Below are 18,421 nucleotides of genomic sequence, written 5' to 3'. Positions count from 1 at the left end.
GTATACAACAATTTGTTCACCACAAGTCATTGATGAAATCAGGAAAAACCACTGATAAGTTTTGCATCATTTTTCAACACAGTGCCAATTGTGACACAGCATTTCATTCAATAGTTAATCAAATGATGGAGGGGAAAGCAGAATTAATGGCCCCTTTGCTGTATTAGTGTGCTTTATCTCCTAATTGCTTCTTTTTATTCACTTAGATCAAACACCTTGTGAGCAATGACAGTCGTGCACTTCTGACACATTACACAACCAAGTTTTTGAGGTAGTGACATCACAGTCAAAAAGAAAATGTATCCAGAAATGGTTCAAATGCCTGCCAATAAGTTTTGAAATGAATCTTTTGTAAAAAAATGGTACACTTTACTCATTTTTTGTAAAACTTAAAAGGCAGCCTTCATATTTGTTTAGTGTGTTAATATTATTGAGTGGTGCCTGTTATTTTATGCAGTATCAGCATGCATTCTACAAGTTGTTGCCATGCACAGCACAGTTTAAAAGCTATCTGACTGAGGAGTCAGGACGGTTTTTAGAAGAAGTGTGTCTGTAAATAAAATAAGGAACCGTCCACCGGCACCAGCACCAGAAAGCAGCAGCTGCATGCAGGGGTCTGGGAGGTCCGGGTGGAGTGGATACTCACCTCGCCAGCCTGCTTTGCCATGGTCGCAACTTGGTCGGGGTCCCGGGAACCGAACAGAGCCGTCAGCACGGCTGCGAGGATGCCCTGCGCGTGCGAGAAGCGAGGGTGAGGTGAGAGGTGAGGGGAGGGTGCCTCCTCTAATTACTACTGTCGCCACCACAAGCAGTGCCGTACTGTCTGTCACTCATCTCTTGTGTGTGTGTGTGTGTGTGTGTGTGTGTGTGTGTGTGTGTGTGTGTGTGTGTGTGTGAGAGAGAGAGAGAGAGAGAGAGAGAGAGAGAGAGAGAGAGAGATGGAGGGAGAAGGAGAGAACTGTAACTTTCCTGAATGTGTTGGGTTTAGTTTCTCTGACAGCCATGAGAATCCAGGTGATCACTTGTTATTCTGCCATAGCTCTCCATCTTTATACAGTTGGCATTAATCATTCACATGGTGAACCATGAATGAGAAAAAGCATTTTGTACATAGTGTCGTACATTGAGCTACAAACACAAAATTGTATTCCCAATTTGCCTATGTCTGTAGAATGCCACTGCAACTGAATATGACAAAAGTAAAATGTGAAAAGTCCTGTGCACTTGCATTAGACAGGAGGAAAGAATGGCATGATTTCTTAATATGCCTGGATTGTAGATAGAATTATTCTCACTCAGCACATATGCTACTCTTTCTGTTAGCAGTCCCAGCTTCTCATTTCATGGGGCTCTGCAGTCTGTAAACTGTATGCAATGTGTGGCTCACAAGTTCATACATAATTTATCATGCTCTGGAATGAGATGAGTCTTTCCCATTGTCTCATCAGTGCTGGCTGACACAAATGACAAATGTGTCATGTGGTATACCTGTGGGAAAATAATGTAGCCAAACCTTGACATTCTTTAGTGTCTTCTTTTTTGATTAACTTGTTTTCTGTTACATGAACAAGAAGTCTGAGAGAGAGACAAGAATTACAATGGTTTTTGACTCATTGCATACAGCAGTATGCAGTCAGTGAAATATTTTTCTTCATTTGTGACTCACCCTGCATATATAAGGGGCATTCAAAAAGAAATGAGCCAGAGTCTGGAATGTGCAAACCAGTGACAGGAGGGTATATCATGGCGCATGTAATGAGGTGTGGTTCTGACCAGAGCGTGGAAGTACACATCCTGCACTAGAGGGTAAGTGTGCACACACGTGACTATACAGAGGTAGCAGCAGCATCCATCAATCATCCAATGCTGACAGTCACATTGAAAACAGTGACATGGAGTTATCAAAAGAAGAGCAAAGAGGTCTTGTTCATTTTCTGACAGCTGAAGGAGTAGGAGGAACAGACATTCATTGATGAATGTCACAAGTCTATGGCGAACACTGCACGTTCCTTACAAGAGCCAAGGCATGGCACAAGTGCTTCAGGGAAGGACGCGTGTCGTTAGCCAATGATGCACGGTCTGGAGTACCACACTTCATTACCGATGACATCATCCAGCTGGTGGATGCACTCATTATCCAGAACCACCAAGTGACAGTGAAAGCCATAGCTGCTGTGGTCGGATTGAGCATCAGAAGTGTTTGCACCATCATGAAGGAGGGATTGCACATGGCCAAAGTGTGTGCCCAATGGGTGCCCAACAGTCTTCAACCACACCAGGAAGCATACCGAAAGGCCTACTGCCTTGCTCATCTGCAGCACTAAGCTCGGGAAGGGAATGCATTCCTAGCTGACAGTGAATCATGGTGTCATCACTTCGAAACAGAATCAAAATGACAAAGTCTCCAGTGCAAGCATCACAGGTAACCATGGCCAAAAAAAGCAAAGGCCATCCACATGAGTGCAGGAAAGGTTATGCTGACGTTCTTCTTTGTCCAAGGTGGCCCCCTTCTGATTCACTTCCTGCAGCTCGGGACAACAGTTAATGCCCAGTGTAACTCGCGAACCTTGACCACCCTTTGTTAAGTGATCAAATGAAAACAACCAGGCAGTCTCACCCGTGGGGTTATTCTGCTCTAGAACAATGCAAAGCCTCATATGGCCAACACAATCGCAGCACTCCTGCAGAAATTAAAATGGGAGGTCCTCGGTCACCCTCCATACAATCCGGACCTCTCTCCCTGTCATTACGCCATTTTTGGTCCACATAAAAAGACTCTGAGAGGCAAACGATTCACCTCAGACGATGACATCCAGCTGTACGTGTGGAACTGGTTAACATCGCAGCCCCGGGAATTTTATGAGACAGTCACTGACCACCTTGTGTCACAGTGGGACAATTGGTTTCTGTAATTATGCCTCTGGCTCATTTCTTTTGGAATACCCCTTATAACTGATGAGAGAATGTGCCATTTGCTATTGCATGAATACTGAACTAATGAGCTTAAGAGCGTCTTACTGTGATGAATTGCAGCATCAGATAATAACCACACTCCATCACAGAGCAAGAAAAGAAATGCCTCTCAGTAGTTCTTGGCAAGTATAGTGTCCTACTGTCAGTGCAATTGTAGCGTAATAATTTGTAAATACCTACAGTCAACTTCTAATGAGAGCAAGGCACGTAGATAAAGAAGTCTGTAGTAATAATTCGACTTGTATATAAATGACATGTCTGTGTTAATACCAAGTTTATTTCTTGTATGTGAGAAATTTGCTGATTAATTTTGATTTGCCTTAAAATTGTTTGTGTGATGTGTGTATGGGTTTTAGAATTCAGCTTCATTTTGCTTACATTAACTGCAACACTACTACTTTTTGGCTCCAATTGTCATTAATCTATCGAACATTTACAGATATTACTACAGCTAACAATATACAGGGTTCTGTTGTCCCGTCACCGCCAGTGGGGCAATAAGAGTGAAATTGTGCTTGAGTTTGTGTATTCCAACCAGTAATGTACATTTGTAATAAATTTTGCATATATACATAGTATTCACAAGTGAAAGAGACGGAATGCATGTAAGAATAAGAGAAAATAAGGAGGATCAAAATAATAGAAATTTAAGATTTTATTTATCTATAATAAAGTCAGCTTACCATACCATTATTGTGGTGAAACTGAAAAAGGTGTAAGCAAAGCAGAAGCACAGTGTGCTACAAGAGCTGCTATACTAATGTCACTAGAAATGGAAAGTAAATAACAAAACAGATCGAGTTAGATTTATAAAAAGTTTTAAAAGCTTTTGCATCACTGTTAAGGACTGAAGATCCCAATAGTGAAATCAATTTTCTAAAAGTGTTCTAGACAAGAGACACTGATTCTCAAGGTGTAAATGATAACAACAAAATGTATTTGTCACATTATCTCAAATTGGGATAACTAGTGAAACAATATTTTCCATTATATGTGAATTTACTGCAGGACAGAATGAATGCAATGAACCCCGATTGTAGTTTCTAAGAACATATGACACACCTAATAGAAGAAAGCCATTACTGTGTCATTATTACTTACTGCATGGAATTAAAGTAAAATTTGATTTTATTCATTTGTTCATTGTTACAATGATGAAATTGTTTGATGTATTCTTATCAGTGACACTGCAGTTTTTTTAGATAATCAGCATGTAATCAAATACAGTTTGTTATCTATTTGTACAGATGGCTAAAATAATTTACATGTACCGAATAGAATGCAGAGATAGGAAAGCTCAGTACAGGGAACAAACTACTGAGCTAACAAAGCAGATTGGTTCATTATATGAGACAAAGGATGCTTAAAACTGGAATAAATATGGGATGTATGGATTACGACGCACATAAAAGATGAGGATGTTTGCAGTGAACAGAGAAAAGCAGAAGTGACTCAAACAATGCATTAACAGTGTAAGTGAGGCATTCTTTCTCCAAAGTTGAGGCTGATTGAGAAGTGCAAGTAAACAAATCTCCACACATGTTGATTTGTACTTTATTATTTAAGGTTGCCCTGTTTCCCATTTCCCATATCACTCTTAAGGTAGATTCGGGCACTGAATCACACACAGGCACAATGAAAAAGACTGCTAAACATTTAGGCTTTCAGACGAAAAAGTTCTTCTTCCGAAATAGAAAAACATATACATTAACATAAGCACAACTCACACACACACACACATGGCCACTGTCTTCTGGCATTAAGCTTAAATATTTAGCAGTCTTTTTTGTTGTGCTTGTCACTGTGTAGTGCATAGCAACCTATCTATTTCATACTGTTATTACTGCATCCCAGGTTTTCCATCATTTTCAAGTGGATTCTGTTGTACTATTCCTGTTATGTTGTATCATGTAGATCTGCATTGTTATTGTAGAGTTTGTGCTTCTGTTGATGTTATTGGCAACTTCTGCATTTCGTGATCAAAATACTTGAATAACTACTTTGACATGGATTTGCTGTCAGTTGTAAAACAAGATAATTTCTTTGCTGTTTTATCAGAAACTGACACGGTGAGATGGTGGCTGTTGAAAAGGTACATAAATTATTACAATAAAGTGAAACTGACAACAACTAGCCTCTGTTAACAACACTCTTTATTGAGAACAAATGCACATTACTGACTCTGAAATGGCAGTTCATTCTCAGATGGCTGTTAATGCAGGATTTTCGAGGTATGTAACACAAAACCCAGTTCTTATCTGAGGAAGTTGTTTATGTTGGTTTAGTTCACTGTCAAGTCAAATTACAGTAAAGTAGTCATTTTCTTATATCATTTTTTGCTGTTGACCGAACAACCTCAAGGAACTTTGGCCACAATGAAAAACAGCAAAAATTGCATGTATGGCATAGAATATGTGTAATTTTAAACATAAACTACTGTCAGAGGATGAACCTGTCACTTTGAACCACTAACAGTGCCTATTTGTTTTTAATAAATAACACATTAACAGAGGTGCTTTACAGTATTTACTTTTTTAAAATAGTTAACTTGTATAATCGCTTGTAAACATATGGTGTGCAAGAGGATAAACAATGAAATTAGAAAAATTAGGTGCATAAAGAGAAATAAAAGGTGTCATGTTTTCATGTACAGCATATACTAATGGAGTAGAATGGGAGATAAATAACTATTCTCTGGGAGGCTTTCATAACAATGACTGTAATGGCGTCCATATAGTAGCTGTAGGCAACTGTGCTTCTTTCTTTTAGCATCTCAATAGAGAAGCTTCAGGTGAGGCTATGGTCGTTAAAAGTAGGTTTATTATTAACCACGAATGCTCAAACACAATCACATGTAATACGCCCTTTAGACTAACCTTACCTCGTAAGCATTGCACCACATTATGTACTGACCTGCATGGGGCTGCCATTGTCAACCTTGTCTATGCCGTCTCCGGCAGTGTTTCCACCACCGAGGATGGCTGTAAGGATCTTGAGTCCAACAGACAGCAAGTTGGCCCAAGGTGAAGGAGCCACTCCCTGCAGTCGAGAGAAACATTTACATCAGTATCTCTTCTCACATCGTCGTTTGGCGATTAATGTAGATAACAAATTTTACTGCTAATAAATTTACTTTTGAAGCTCTGTCTGGATCATTCTAGACTCAGTTACTTAGCCAAGGACAGTTCAGTTATGCATGGAAATCAAGCAAAACATTACAAATGAGGTATTCTGGATTTACTTTCAGTAGACTTGTTCACAAAAAAATGTAGTATGACTATGTGGAAGGAAAACTAGCAGCATTGTTGCTCATTTAGTTTTTATTTTATTTTTTATTTTATTTATTTATTTGGTCCTGTTGATTACATATTATACAGCCAGTGTACAAGTAACATAGGACAAGTCGATTGATGCAATTACAGTAGTACATTAACATTTATACATCACATTGCACAGACATTGGTTTATTTTACAAGAACAATTACTTGCATGCAGTATTAAAGCCTGAATTATGCCAAAAACAGTTTAAGTGATTGTTTAAAATAGTAGAATAAGTGACAGTGCATATTTTTATGCTACTGACATATATAAGGAAGTAAATTTTCTTCATGGTCATGGTTTGAATGAATACAAGTTTTAACTGCATTCTTTAAGAGGTTTAAGTGAATGCTCAAGAGAGTGGGATGCATGGTAGTTCACATTTTCTCATAATGAAACTGATAAATTTACATTTGATCACCACAATTTCAGTTAAACTACAAGTAACAGCATCACACTATATCTTTAAGGGAGTGCTTTTCGTAGGCAGTTTCCCCCACTCTTGTACATCATAACTCTAAGTATTCATTCATTTTATAGAAAGTTTGTTCAATGAGAAATAATTTTAGTTTCCTCTTGAAAATCTGTACATTATTTATTTCCTTTTTTATATTGATGGGGAGCTTATTGAAGACCTTTATACCTGACTCAGTAACTCCCCTATGTACTTTAGTCAGAGATGCAGAGCCTTGATGAAAATTTTTCACCTGTCTTGTGTCATGGTTGTGGATGTCACAATTTTTCTGAAACAGTTTCCTGTTGTTGGCTACAAATAACATCAGTGAGTATATATACTGACCTGTGATGGTAAGTATCCTGAGAGATTTGAAGAGACCTCTGCAAGATGTCCCATTTAGGGACCCCACATATTAGCCTCACTGCTTGTTTTTGTATTCTGAAGACTTTTTTAACACCTACAGCATTTCCCCAGAAGATTATGCTACAGTAGAGAACAGAATGGAAATATGCAAAGTATGACAACATTATTTCTCTGTCTACTAACTGATGGAGAGCTCTTAGTGCAAAGCACGATGAACTAAGTTTCTTGACCAGCTGATCAATTTGTTCTTTCCATCTTAGGTGAGTGTCTATCTGGATACCTAGGAATTTTGTATGTGTGGTTTCATTAATTTTGTGATTGTTAACATGTATTTCAGGAGCTTTATTTTTTTATTTTTTGTAACTGGTTCATTGCAGATTTCAGTTGGAGGGTGATTGCCAATGCTGTTGGTCACAACTGCTGTGTACTTGTGTTTCACATCAGTTTGTTTACTAGTCTGAAATTTCTAGTGTTGTCAGTTGTCATCATTGCATGTGTTAGCTCTAATTTTTTAAAAAATTAGGGTATCCAAAACAATGAGCACTGAGAAGAAGATAAATGGTGCACAAAATAGGAAACATAATATTGAACAGCCTAAAAGATTTTGTAAAAGTGTAAAAATGCAAATCTGAACTGCCCAAGCAGTAGTAGTTACTTTGACAGCAATAGAAATTTTTTAACGCTGTTTAATGAAAGCACAGCAGATGTTAAATATGTGGCAAGTGTGATGGTAAAGTTGGGAGTGGAAATACTATTGTAGTTGGTATTTGTGTTGAAGAGGCATTAAGGATGGGACCTGTGATGGTAGCATGAAGGTTCTAGGATGAGGACCAAGAAAACTGAGGAGAACAGAGTTGAGGATAAGAAAAGTTGGAGAAAAGAATCGTGAAAGTCGAAAACAAATAAAGGAGATGGGGGCAGCGAAGTGGCCTAGACTGTCACTGTCAGTAAATTTGGCCCTGAAGTTGAGGGAATGAAATGGAGAATCTTCGCAAGTAGCTATTAGCTGTGGATTGGGTTGTCTGCCACTTGTATAGATAGTGGCTGAGAAGTGTGCAAGGCACTGACATCGCCTGCAGTAGTAACCAATCATTTCTGTTGGAATGCACGGGTACCAGAAACTGTATCCCATGCGATGCCACATCTTCACAACTTAGCAGAAGGTCCAAACGGTGAAAATGTCGCTTTGGGGTACACCTGTCACTGCCAATTGTCGTCTGCAAAATTTTGAGGTGTGCAAAGAATAGTGATGAGTCTGACTGAGCCTCTCCTATTCACAGCCAACCTTGTCTTCATGTAGGGCACCCTGCTGTCACAGATGACGCTCTGGGAGAATTCAGGTACGTATGTCATTATGTGTCAGTTCATGGACTGGCTGGCTGGTGAATAAAATGCTCACATGCTACTTCGTTGTAATGTCAGTTCAGGGAGGTGTAATGTGAAAAGACAATAAAACACTGATCATATATTATAATTAGTTTTATATGATTCATTAAATATACAAATTCTCTGTGAACAGTACACTATTAGTCTTCAAACTAAATCGTGATGGTTTAATTAAAAACAGTCTGTGCCGTTCCATATAGGGATAAGTTTCTTGCATAAGAAGCATCTATGGTACATGCATTTTTATAATTATAAAGACAAGTAAAAGTAAACACAATACTGAGAAGCAGAAAGGAGGTTTTCAATAATCAGTAACCATATCCTGATTATTACAAAAATTTGGAATTCCTTCATGTTTATTGCAGTTTTCCACTTTCAATATACAGACTTCTGTGTTAAACTGAGAGTGAAATATTTCACAAATAGGATTACTTACTCTGGAGCAATGTATGTTTTTATGCATAATTTTGGAATTTACATTCTTGATGTAAGATTATTTTGTAGTATATTTCAACTGTCACAGGCATTAAACTTCAGATCTCTTCAATTTTGCAATTACAGTTCATCAAAGCTAGGCTACTGACCCACTTCCACATAATGCATGAAAATGTAAGCCATTCCATGTTAGTTTAACTGTGTATGTGTTCAGTGGTCAGTTACATACTAAATTATAACAATGAGAAAAAGTAGGTGGAAATATAACAAATTAATTTGAAATGTATGTGCATTTACAGACAAATTCATATCACAGTAAAAGAAAATATTCAGTTTAATAACTGAAACAAATATATAATTCTTTGATATTACTAAGCTACAAGTTTCTAAATATTCTCTCATTCAATGGGAGGTGGGGGTGGGGGGTGGGGGTGGGGGGAAAGTTTCTTTTATCTTTGCTATCTCTTTGGAATATTATATCATTAAATATGTAACAGTGTTTTTCATCCTTTTCTGTGCTAAAATCAGTTTTTTCTTTTAGTGATGTAATTAACGGTGCAATAATTGCTTCTTTACTGTAATGTGCTATTTTCAGTCATTTAACACAAGACCTAACTTTTCTTTACTGTTGCAGAGGTCAGGAGTTGCCTGCTCCAGATTTTGCATTACCAATCTTACATATCTTTTTTATTGCCAAGTCTGAAAGAATGTGAGTAATCTGGTGCTATTGCAGTGTGTCTGTATAGAACTGGGGCAGAGAATACTAGACAAGAAAGTACTGGAATAATGGAAAGTCAAGCTGCAGGAATGGCCATGACTTTCCACTTGTTCTGCCCCCTATAGGACCTGCTTCCAGTTCCTTGTAAGAACAAACTTTCTAATTGTATGCTGTGCAACTTTCTAAGTGTTTTTCATACAATTGTATGCTAGCTTTCCCATTGTGAAACTTAGTATCCAATTACTTTGTCTGATACATAATACTTTTAACAGTAAGATTACAGGTGTTAAAGCATATTTTTGTTTCTAATTTGTTTTAAAACAATATACAGGAGAAATTTTCCAGTTACAGTCAGAACTTCTGACTATTGCAGTCATCTGTAAGAGAGTCAAATGCAAGCCACAGTAAACTGAGAATATATATTTGTGGTTTAAATACATACTTTATAGCACACACCACCCACCACCGCAAAAGCATGTGAAAAGCACAAGATGGTGAGTTTGTATGGAATTGTTTAGTTGTCTCAAAGCTGTTTATCACTCTTTCTTTCTGCCATTTATATGGAGAGTTAGATCATTACTATAACTTGGATTTGGTAGAATTAGAAACCCTTTATGTGACAAAACATGTTCCTGATCACTTCACTAATGCCATATGCTTTGTGAGGACAAGGGGAAGACATAACATATTGTTCATTATTAAACTGTTTATAATGTTGCAATTCTGAGTAACAGTATGTGCTTTCCTTAATTTGTACCTATTTTCATATGCTAAGATGGGGTTAGCTTCCTTATTTGCTTCTGTGGTTCAGTTGTTGGACCAAAATGCTTTGCTATCTTTACCTTCATAAATGTCAGTTTGGCATTGCAGTTTTCAAAATGTTGTAAGTGTATTTCGTGCTCTGTTCTCCTACCATATCCCCTCTTAAACTCAAGTAAAAGGCTTCATGAATAAAGTTAGCAATTTTTATTGTTATGAGGAAATCACTGTCATGTTTTCTGGAACTACATTGCAAAGTGTAGTAAAGAAGGCTTCCATTGTCCTGTCATTCTTGAATAGCCTAGTGATATTATGTTACTCATGTTTGTGTAAGGCAGGAATAATAGTTGTAAGAAAGTACATGTAAGAAGATGAGTGTAACAGATATCTAACAGCATTGGAGCACACTGTTGTTTTGTGAATTCTTCTTTGTTATTTTGATACATAATTTGATCATTAATGAACCACATGCAAAAAAAAAAAAAAAGGAGAAATGTAAATTTTCAGATAATTGTAGCCTCTGCAACAGTTGGACCTTTCTTTACGGGATGAGTTGATGAGCAGCCAGAAATGTGAGGTGATACGAAATGTTGTCAGGAGAGAGAAATGTAAACAGATGAACAGAATTCTCAATAATTCTCAATGAGGCTAACAGTAGAGTGCCATACAATGATATGGAGATGACTGTTCAGTCTGCTCAGTAATGGTAATGTCAATAGTGTGATTGTTAACAAATATGATTAAAAGTTTGTGCATCATACAAGAGATTCAGAAATATTCAAAATTACCATTATAAACTGGAGGCAGTTGGCCCTTTGAGCTCTGTAACATTATTGTAGAAGCATATTCTCAACTTTGCCATTTCACTATCAGGTTCATTGTCTCAGTTTTGAGAGGAAACTGTGAGTCTCAGGAATTCAGTTAAGTTGAATGCCATTTTGTGGGCAGTGCTCACTTGTTTGAGCCCCTGGAGCATTGGTTTCACTACTCCCTTGTCTACCCCTGGTAGCTGAGCGGTCAGCGCAATGGAATGTCATACCTAATGGCCTGGGTTCGATTCCTGGCTGGGTCGGAGATTTCCTCTACTCAGGGACTGGGTGTTGTGTTGTCCTTATCATTATCATTTCATCCCCATTGACACGCAAGTCGCCGAAGTGTCGTCAGCTCGAAAGACTTGCACCAGGCAAATGTTCTACTCAATGGGAGGCCCTAGCCACATGGCATTTACTACTTCCTTTAGCATTATTTTTCTTACTTGCTGGAAAATGTTGTTATTAGTATTTAAGTGATGTCGCAACTCACCTGCTCAGTGTCAATGCTGTCGGACTTGTTGGGCCCCTGCTGTGGGTTGAACAGCATCTGCATGAACATGCTCAGCATGTTACTCCACGAGAACCCCTCCTGTGGCTGCACATAACATTGCAAGATTACAACACATGTCTCAGACAGTCGAATGTGAAGAGAAATTGCTGTCTGTCTTGTACATTTAATTATGAAAGCAATGTAAGAAGCACACATAGGTATTCTTTGATACACAGGCATTCTTTCATGCTTAAAAATTTAACAATATATTCTTTGTACTTATTTAGATGTGTTATATTTTTGAGCATAAATATACTGAATTAAATATTGATGCATTCCATATATTAATCACCTGATAGGGCACAACAAGCTGACAACATAATGTCTAATGTGAAAAAAAAGCTCACAGCACAGATTATGTTGTGGGAGAATATCAAGTGAAAGAATCAAAGGTCAACACAGTGAGACAGATTAGATTTGCAAGGTTAAAGCAGGCAGAACTGAGAAAATGTTTTTGGTTAACTCACCACATCAGACTTACATTAAAGACAGCTTTCAATAACTACTTCTATCACTGTAGCCAAGCAGTAGTGTGCTGTTTCGGTAACTTATTCATATGCTGGTGTCACCCCAGTTTATTGTCCAATGCAAAGTGTACAAAACTAGCTGTTAATCCCACAGAGGTGAGAACACCATTATTCGGTTGACAGTTAATTTATAGTTCTATGAAAATTATTGAAATGCAAAGGTTTGTTAGTTATTGTTTCAGTTGTCCAAAAGTTTACTGCTGATACAGAGCTGTCAAAGGCTGACATCTGGTGACTTATTTAATTTATTAAGAAGGTCAGTAAATGTTATTTGTGCTAGGAAAGTTATCATGTACTATTTGATGTGCTTTATTAATTTTGCATTTTATGTCTAATTGTTACTTATTTGTGATTTTTATGTTAGAATATAGGGCTCTATTAGAGGTGCCTAAAATTACTTTTATAATTATTTTTTGTTGCAGTTCTGAATATTAGGATTCATATTATAATATTTTTCAAAACACTATCAATTCCATTTTCTTGGGGGCATACGAGTCTCGACTTATCTTCAGGGAGGCTAGAAGCTGTAGTAAGGAATCAATATTTGTACCACAGCAGGGACTTGAACCCAGGTCTCCTATTTATTGTGCTGACCACTACCCCACTGGCACAGCTGCATGGACAACCCTGAAGGCGTAAACTGAAGTTTGAGTTAGGGAGGGCAGTGGACTGTGGTAATCCTGCAGCTGCGGTGGCCACAGTGCTACAGTGGTGTCATGGTTAGAGAATAGAAGCTTTCAAAGTGTTGTGCTACAGAACAATGCTGAAGAGTGTATGGGTAGACCATGATGTGGGATGAAATTTAGTATAAGTAAGAGTGAGATGATTATCACAACAAGAAAGAAGAAGAGAGGAACAACTGGAATACCAACTGGAAGGGAACGATTGAGGAGAGTGGAGAGTTTCAAGTACCTAGGAAACCTGATACAGGAAGGTGGAAAAAACGACAGAGAAATAAACGAGTGGGGGAGAGAAACAGAAGTGTTTTGGAAGAGTGTCAGAAGCCTGATATGGAGCAGGGATGTACCCCAAATCAGTATAAAGCTTATATACCAGTCATACTAAGTCTCGATTCTGACATATGCACCACAAACCTGGGTTATGAAAGGAAGAGAGGAAAGCAAAGTACAAGCTAGTAAGAAGAAATTCTTGAGAAACGGTATTGGAATGACAAAGATCGATAGGTTAATAAATGAGAGGATCAGAGAGTTAATGAAGGTGGAACCATTACAGGAGGAGACAGAGAAATCAAGGCTGAGATGGTATGGACATGTTAACTGAATGGAGGAGAAGAGGATATCCAGGAGGATACACGAGATAAAACCGGAAGGAAAGAGACCAAGAGGAAGACTGAGAGACAGATGGCTGAAAGAAGAGGAGGAATGCGTCCAGAAGAAAGGAGAAGACTGGACCGAGTGAAGACGGAGAGATGGTGGCAAGACAGAAGACGATGGAGAAGCCTATGTTCCATACAGACCCGGCCAGAGGCTGGAAACTGTCCAAGATGATCACGTAACTGATGAGGAGGTACTAAATAGAAGAAAAGAAGTTTGTGGCACAATTTGACTAGAAGAAGGGATCAATTGATCAGACACTTTCTGAAATGTCAAGGAATCGCCACTTCAGTGTTAGAGGGAAGTGTTGGGGGGGGGGGGGGGGGGGGGGGGGCAGGAGGGGCCATAAAGACCGTAGAGGGAGAGAAAGAGTTGAATACAGCAAGTAGATTTAAAAGGACGTAAGTTGCAGTAGTTATTCTGAGATGAAGAGGCTTGCACAGGGTAGAGTAACATCGAGAGTTGCATCAAACCAGTCTTTGAACTGAGAATGACGACAACTAAAAAGAACTGTCAATTTTGTGGGAACTTCTGAGCCTCTGTCACACGCAGCTGGAGTCTGAGACTAGGAAGGAACTCTGAAATTAATGTTCTGTCTACGGGATTTGGTTTTTAAAAGGAAGCAGTATTAGAGAGTCACCACGCATGCAGACAGGAGGTAAGTATACCTAGCTGTCACTCACCTGGACGGAGTTGGTGGAGACGTCGTCGAGTTCGTTGTTGTCGACAGAGACCTTCTTGAGCACGTTGGACTTCTCGGCGAACCTGCGTGCCTCTGGCAGTGCGTGCTGGTGTGGGTGTGGCAGCGCGAGCACCGTCGAGCTCAGCACCAGCACCAGGAAGCTCGTGGCCACCAGCCGGCGACCCGCCTCTGCCCTGCTGCGGCCGTGGGCGTGGCTCTGCATCTCCTGTCGACACACGACACACACCACGTTTACATGGGGAATCCAAATAGGGTGTTGTAAACAAATTTCCCAATACCACTACCGACAAAACTCCCCGTCGCAGCCCCCTCAGATTTAGTGGTAAGAGAGCCCAGTGGTCAGCCTGTCAAAAACTGAATACAGATCAAGCATGAAAACAGAAAGACTGGACTGTGAAAAAAAAAAGCAAACTAGAAGCAGTGAACGGTCCAAAAAAAGAAGCAATGGGAACTGCAAACGTTTGATGACAAGGCGACAAGTCAACCAAATCCTCCACTGGAACACATACACGGCATTAGTGATAGTATGTGTGCCATATGATAGGAATCTTTTTTTGACACACCTAATTTGTACGACTGGCAAGTGAGTGAGAGATGCCTTTTTGACCAACATAGGTGTTTGTGCGAATGAGAATGTGATCCCTCCCAAGCAAATGATGAGAACGTAATAGTTGTCACATAAACTGCAACAGCTTCACAATCTCACAGTTTCTCTGTCCCCTGTCAAAAAACATGTTTTTCACGTTTCTGAAGTTCAAATCCATTTTGGAAGTCTCGACTCTTGAATTCCTTTGCTGTAACATAGTTCACACCCGTTTATTTGTCGTTTCCATTTCTGTGAGATACCTATGTGGTATCCCGCCTGCTGTCGCTATTGTTTCAAATGGCTCTGAGCACTATGGGACTTAACATCTGAGGTCATCAGTACCCCGGAACTTAGAACTACTTAAAGCTAACTAACCTAAGGACATAACACACATCCAAGCCCGAGGCAGGATTAGAACCTGCGACCATAGCGGTCGCGCGGTTCCAGACTGAAGCGCCTAGAACCGCTCGGCCACATCGGCCGGCGCTGTCACTATTCATCACATTTAATTGTGACAGTAACGTATTCTTACCTCATGACTCATATTCTATAATCAGTGTATATTATGAAAAGCGTCAGAGCTACAGAAAATGAACAAACAAATTCAGTGACTGGACGGACAGTTCATAATGTCAAGCGCCGGCCGCGGTGGCCGTGCGGTTCTGGCGCTGCAGTCCGGAACCGCGGGACTGCTACGGTCGCAGGTTCGAATCCTGCCTCGGCCATGGGTGTGTGTGATGCCCTTAGGTTAGTTAGGTTTAAGTAGTTCTAAGTTCTAGGGGACTTATGACCTACGATGTTGAGTCCCATAGTGCTCCGAGCCACAATGTCAAGCCACGTCTTGTTTTCAGAGTATTCAGTTAACATGAACTTATTGTGCAGTGAAAGAGAAGCAGAAATGTTCGACTGAGCATGAAGCTGTCTACCTGTAATATATCGGGCGACAACCAGTGAGATTCAAATCACTTTGTATTTTCCGGTCATAATGGCCGACGCTACAGGTTCAAATGGCTGTGAGCACTATGGGACTTAACATCTGTGGTCATCAGTCCCCTAGAACTTAGAACTACTTAAACCTAACCAACTAAGGACATCACACACATCCATGCCCGAGGCAGGATTCGAACCTGCGACCGTAGCAGACGCGCGGTTCTGGACTGAGCGCCTAGAACCGCTAGACCACCGCGGCCGGCGACGTTACAGGAAACACGAACTATGAGGAACTGAGAAGTTTAGTCAGAGGCGGAGTTTGTGGCACCCTGAGCATAAAAAGTATCAGAGCAGGTATACAGTTTTGAATATATGGACTGAAATCGCAGATTTATTGGAGGCAAAATCTTTATCAAAAATTTTAGGCGTGGATTATAACCTGGAAAAATAATTTGTTCAAGTGACAGGGATGGCTTATCTTTTGCTTAAAGTTACTGTAGTATATCTATGTGGGTTATGCCAGCTGTCAACAGATTATTATTATTGCTTACTAGCGTTGTTTTTATGGCAGCAGGGTGATGATTCTCTTACATGAAGTGGTTTCCAAATGTTGTGTACGTGTTCCCCGTTTTCAGTGATTTGGGTGTTCAGAGTATCTTACACTAAACTTCGTGTTTGTCTTTCACACGTGTACTGAGTGACAGTAATTGAAGGTTAATTAACGTATGCCTGCACAATGTTAAATAAATTAAGCAAAACAGGTTTCGAGAGGTGTGATTCGAGGTCTATTAAACAACCCGATTCTCACTCTAAAGATTCAGTTCTTGTTCAATTAAAACTGGAAGTGAGATTTTGTTATTTGATATCTGTCGGTTACATCTTTCTGATAATTAGTCCTATACAACGTTCTGAAAAGCACAGTTTCAGAGTTTTTTTTGTGATATGTTGGATGTTATTTACGATTCTCTGAATACGAATTTAAAATCTAATATTTTCTCTCTTACACCTCAAATACCTGTACTACGAAATTTTTAATTTATTCTACACCGAATTTTGGAGCTGTGCAAGAACGCTAGAAGACAGCATAATATCGTCGATTTTCTTTATTTAAAGCATATGATTTTTAATTAACAGCTGCTGTACATTGGACTTTCGGTGCTTTAGTGCGTCAGTCACAATCCAGCTTGTATAACTGAATACATACATTCGCCAGATCTGCTGTCAGTGGTCTTATGTTTGAGCAATGTATCCGATGACAAACTGCAGGACGTACGTTCTTTACACTGGTTGAACTTATTTGAAAAGTACAGCTATCTACATGGACGACGAATAACGACTCTGCCAATATTAGTAAGCAAACACGAAAGGTTTATTTTCGAATTCTTTCTTATTTACGTAGCAACATCTCTCTTGCCCGGTTCCTCCACCCTTGCTCCACCCTCCAGCCCTGAGTCGGCAGAAATCTGGAAAAATCGGAAGTCTTCGGTGAAATAGCATATTTGGTTCAGCACCCGCTCGCTGACCTGAGAGTCTGCAATACCTCAGCAAGAACTGTGTAGGCGGCAGCTGTGTGGACCAAGCGCTCTGTCCCCGCATAAGCCATACTGACGTTCACAGATTCTGGAATACACGGTAGCGATCACGAGGTGTATGCACAGTAGGAACCCGCGCCTCTGACGTCAGAGTGAACCCAACTAGCGCTCAGTAGTCCATAATTGCTATAACGTATTGTGTGGTAACTGCGTTTAGAGTGGAAACGGTAGCGCAAATTTTAGTCACTAACTGGCGATTGAGTCCATAGTTAACCCGTAGTTATCAGTGTCCTGAGGGACTTTTTTAGGGTAAGTTTGTAATTTAAAATTAATGGTTTGCTGCGTGCTAGTCTGTTGCACCATCCACAGCAGACGAATAAATGAATTAGAATTAACTTTCATATATTTCCTAAAAACAGGCAGACGAAACGAAAATGAATAAATACTTTGTTTTTAGTTGAAATACTCATGTCTGCTCACTACAGCTGATTTAATAATGAGCCTAATAATGGTACAAATATTGGGGCACAATAACGAAGCTACCGTAAGGAAGTGAAGATATTTAACAGTTAAATGCATTACGAACTAATGAAGATATTACTACTAGACAGAACGCTAATGAGAAAGCAAACACGGCCGTGAAAGCGACAGTGCGTGCTTACGCCAAGAATTAGAAATCATGGAAAGAGAAATAAAAGACCTTAGGCAAAGGAATGTAGATTTGCTGGATCGGCTCTTCCGATACAGCGCTGAGTTTCTGAAACTAAAACATTTTCATAGGTGGTTCAGGGCTGTTTTTCTGACAGTTCTGAACAAATGGTTATGAACGGACGTTGTACTAGCTGGTCACCTGAAGATATTGCAAAGGCTGTAACTTTACATTGCCTGTCTTATAAAGCGTTATCTTTTGTCAGGACTTAGCTGGAATGTCTTTCGTAAGGACACCCACTTTCATCAGAATGAAAGGCATCAACAAGGAAAATAGTGCAAATGTAGCCGAGCGGTCTAAGGTGCTGCAGTCGTGGGCTGTGCGGCTGG

The 18,421-nt window shown here is 39.5% G+C and overlaps 1 protein-coding gene across 2 annotated transcripts in view; it reads right to left on the bottom strand.

Annotated features, from left to right (window-relative positions):
* LOC126106443 (uncharacterized) overlaps nt 1-18,421 on the bottom strand; it is an 82,479-nt gene that overhangs the window by 16,102 nt on the left and 47,956 nt on the right. The window contains exons 2-5 of one of the 2 annotated variants that reach the window (XM_049912723.1): nt 14,316-14,540; nt 11,712-11,816; nt 5,887-6,012; nt 647-730 (exon numbers count right to left, since the gene is read on the bottom strand). In XM_049912723.1, coding sequence (XP_049768680.1) covers nt 647-730; nt 5,887-6,012; nt 11,712-11,816; nt 14,316-14,537 — 537 coding nt within the window. In that variant the 5' untranslated portion in view covers nt 14,538-14,540. The remainder of the gene's footprint in view (nt 1-646; nt 731-5,886; nt 6,013-11,711; nt 11,817-14,315; nt 14,541-18,421) is intronic. The other variant, XM_049912724.1, reaches the window with a different exon arrangement.

Source organism: Schistocerca cancellata, chromosome 10 (assembly GCF_023864275.1).
Source record: "Schistocerca cancellata isolate TAMUIC-IGC-003103 chromosome 10, iqSchCanc2.1, whole genome shotgun sequence".
Classification (NCBI taxonomy): Eukaryota; Metazoa; Arthropoda; class Insecta; order Orthoptera; family Acrididae; genus Schistocerca; species Schistocerca cancellata.
Note: the sequence above shows the minus strand (reverse complement) of the source record. Positions and strands in the feature narration are given on the sequence as shown.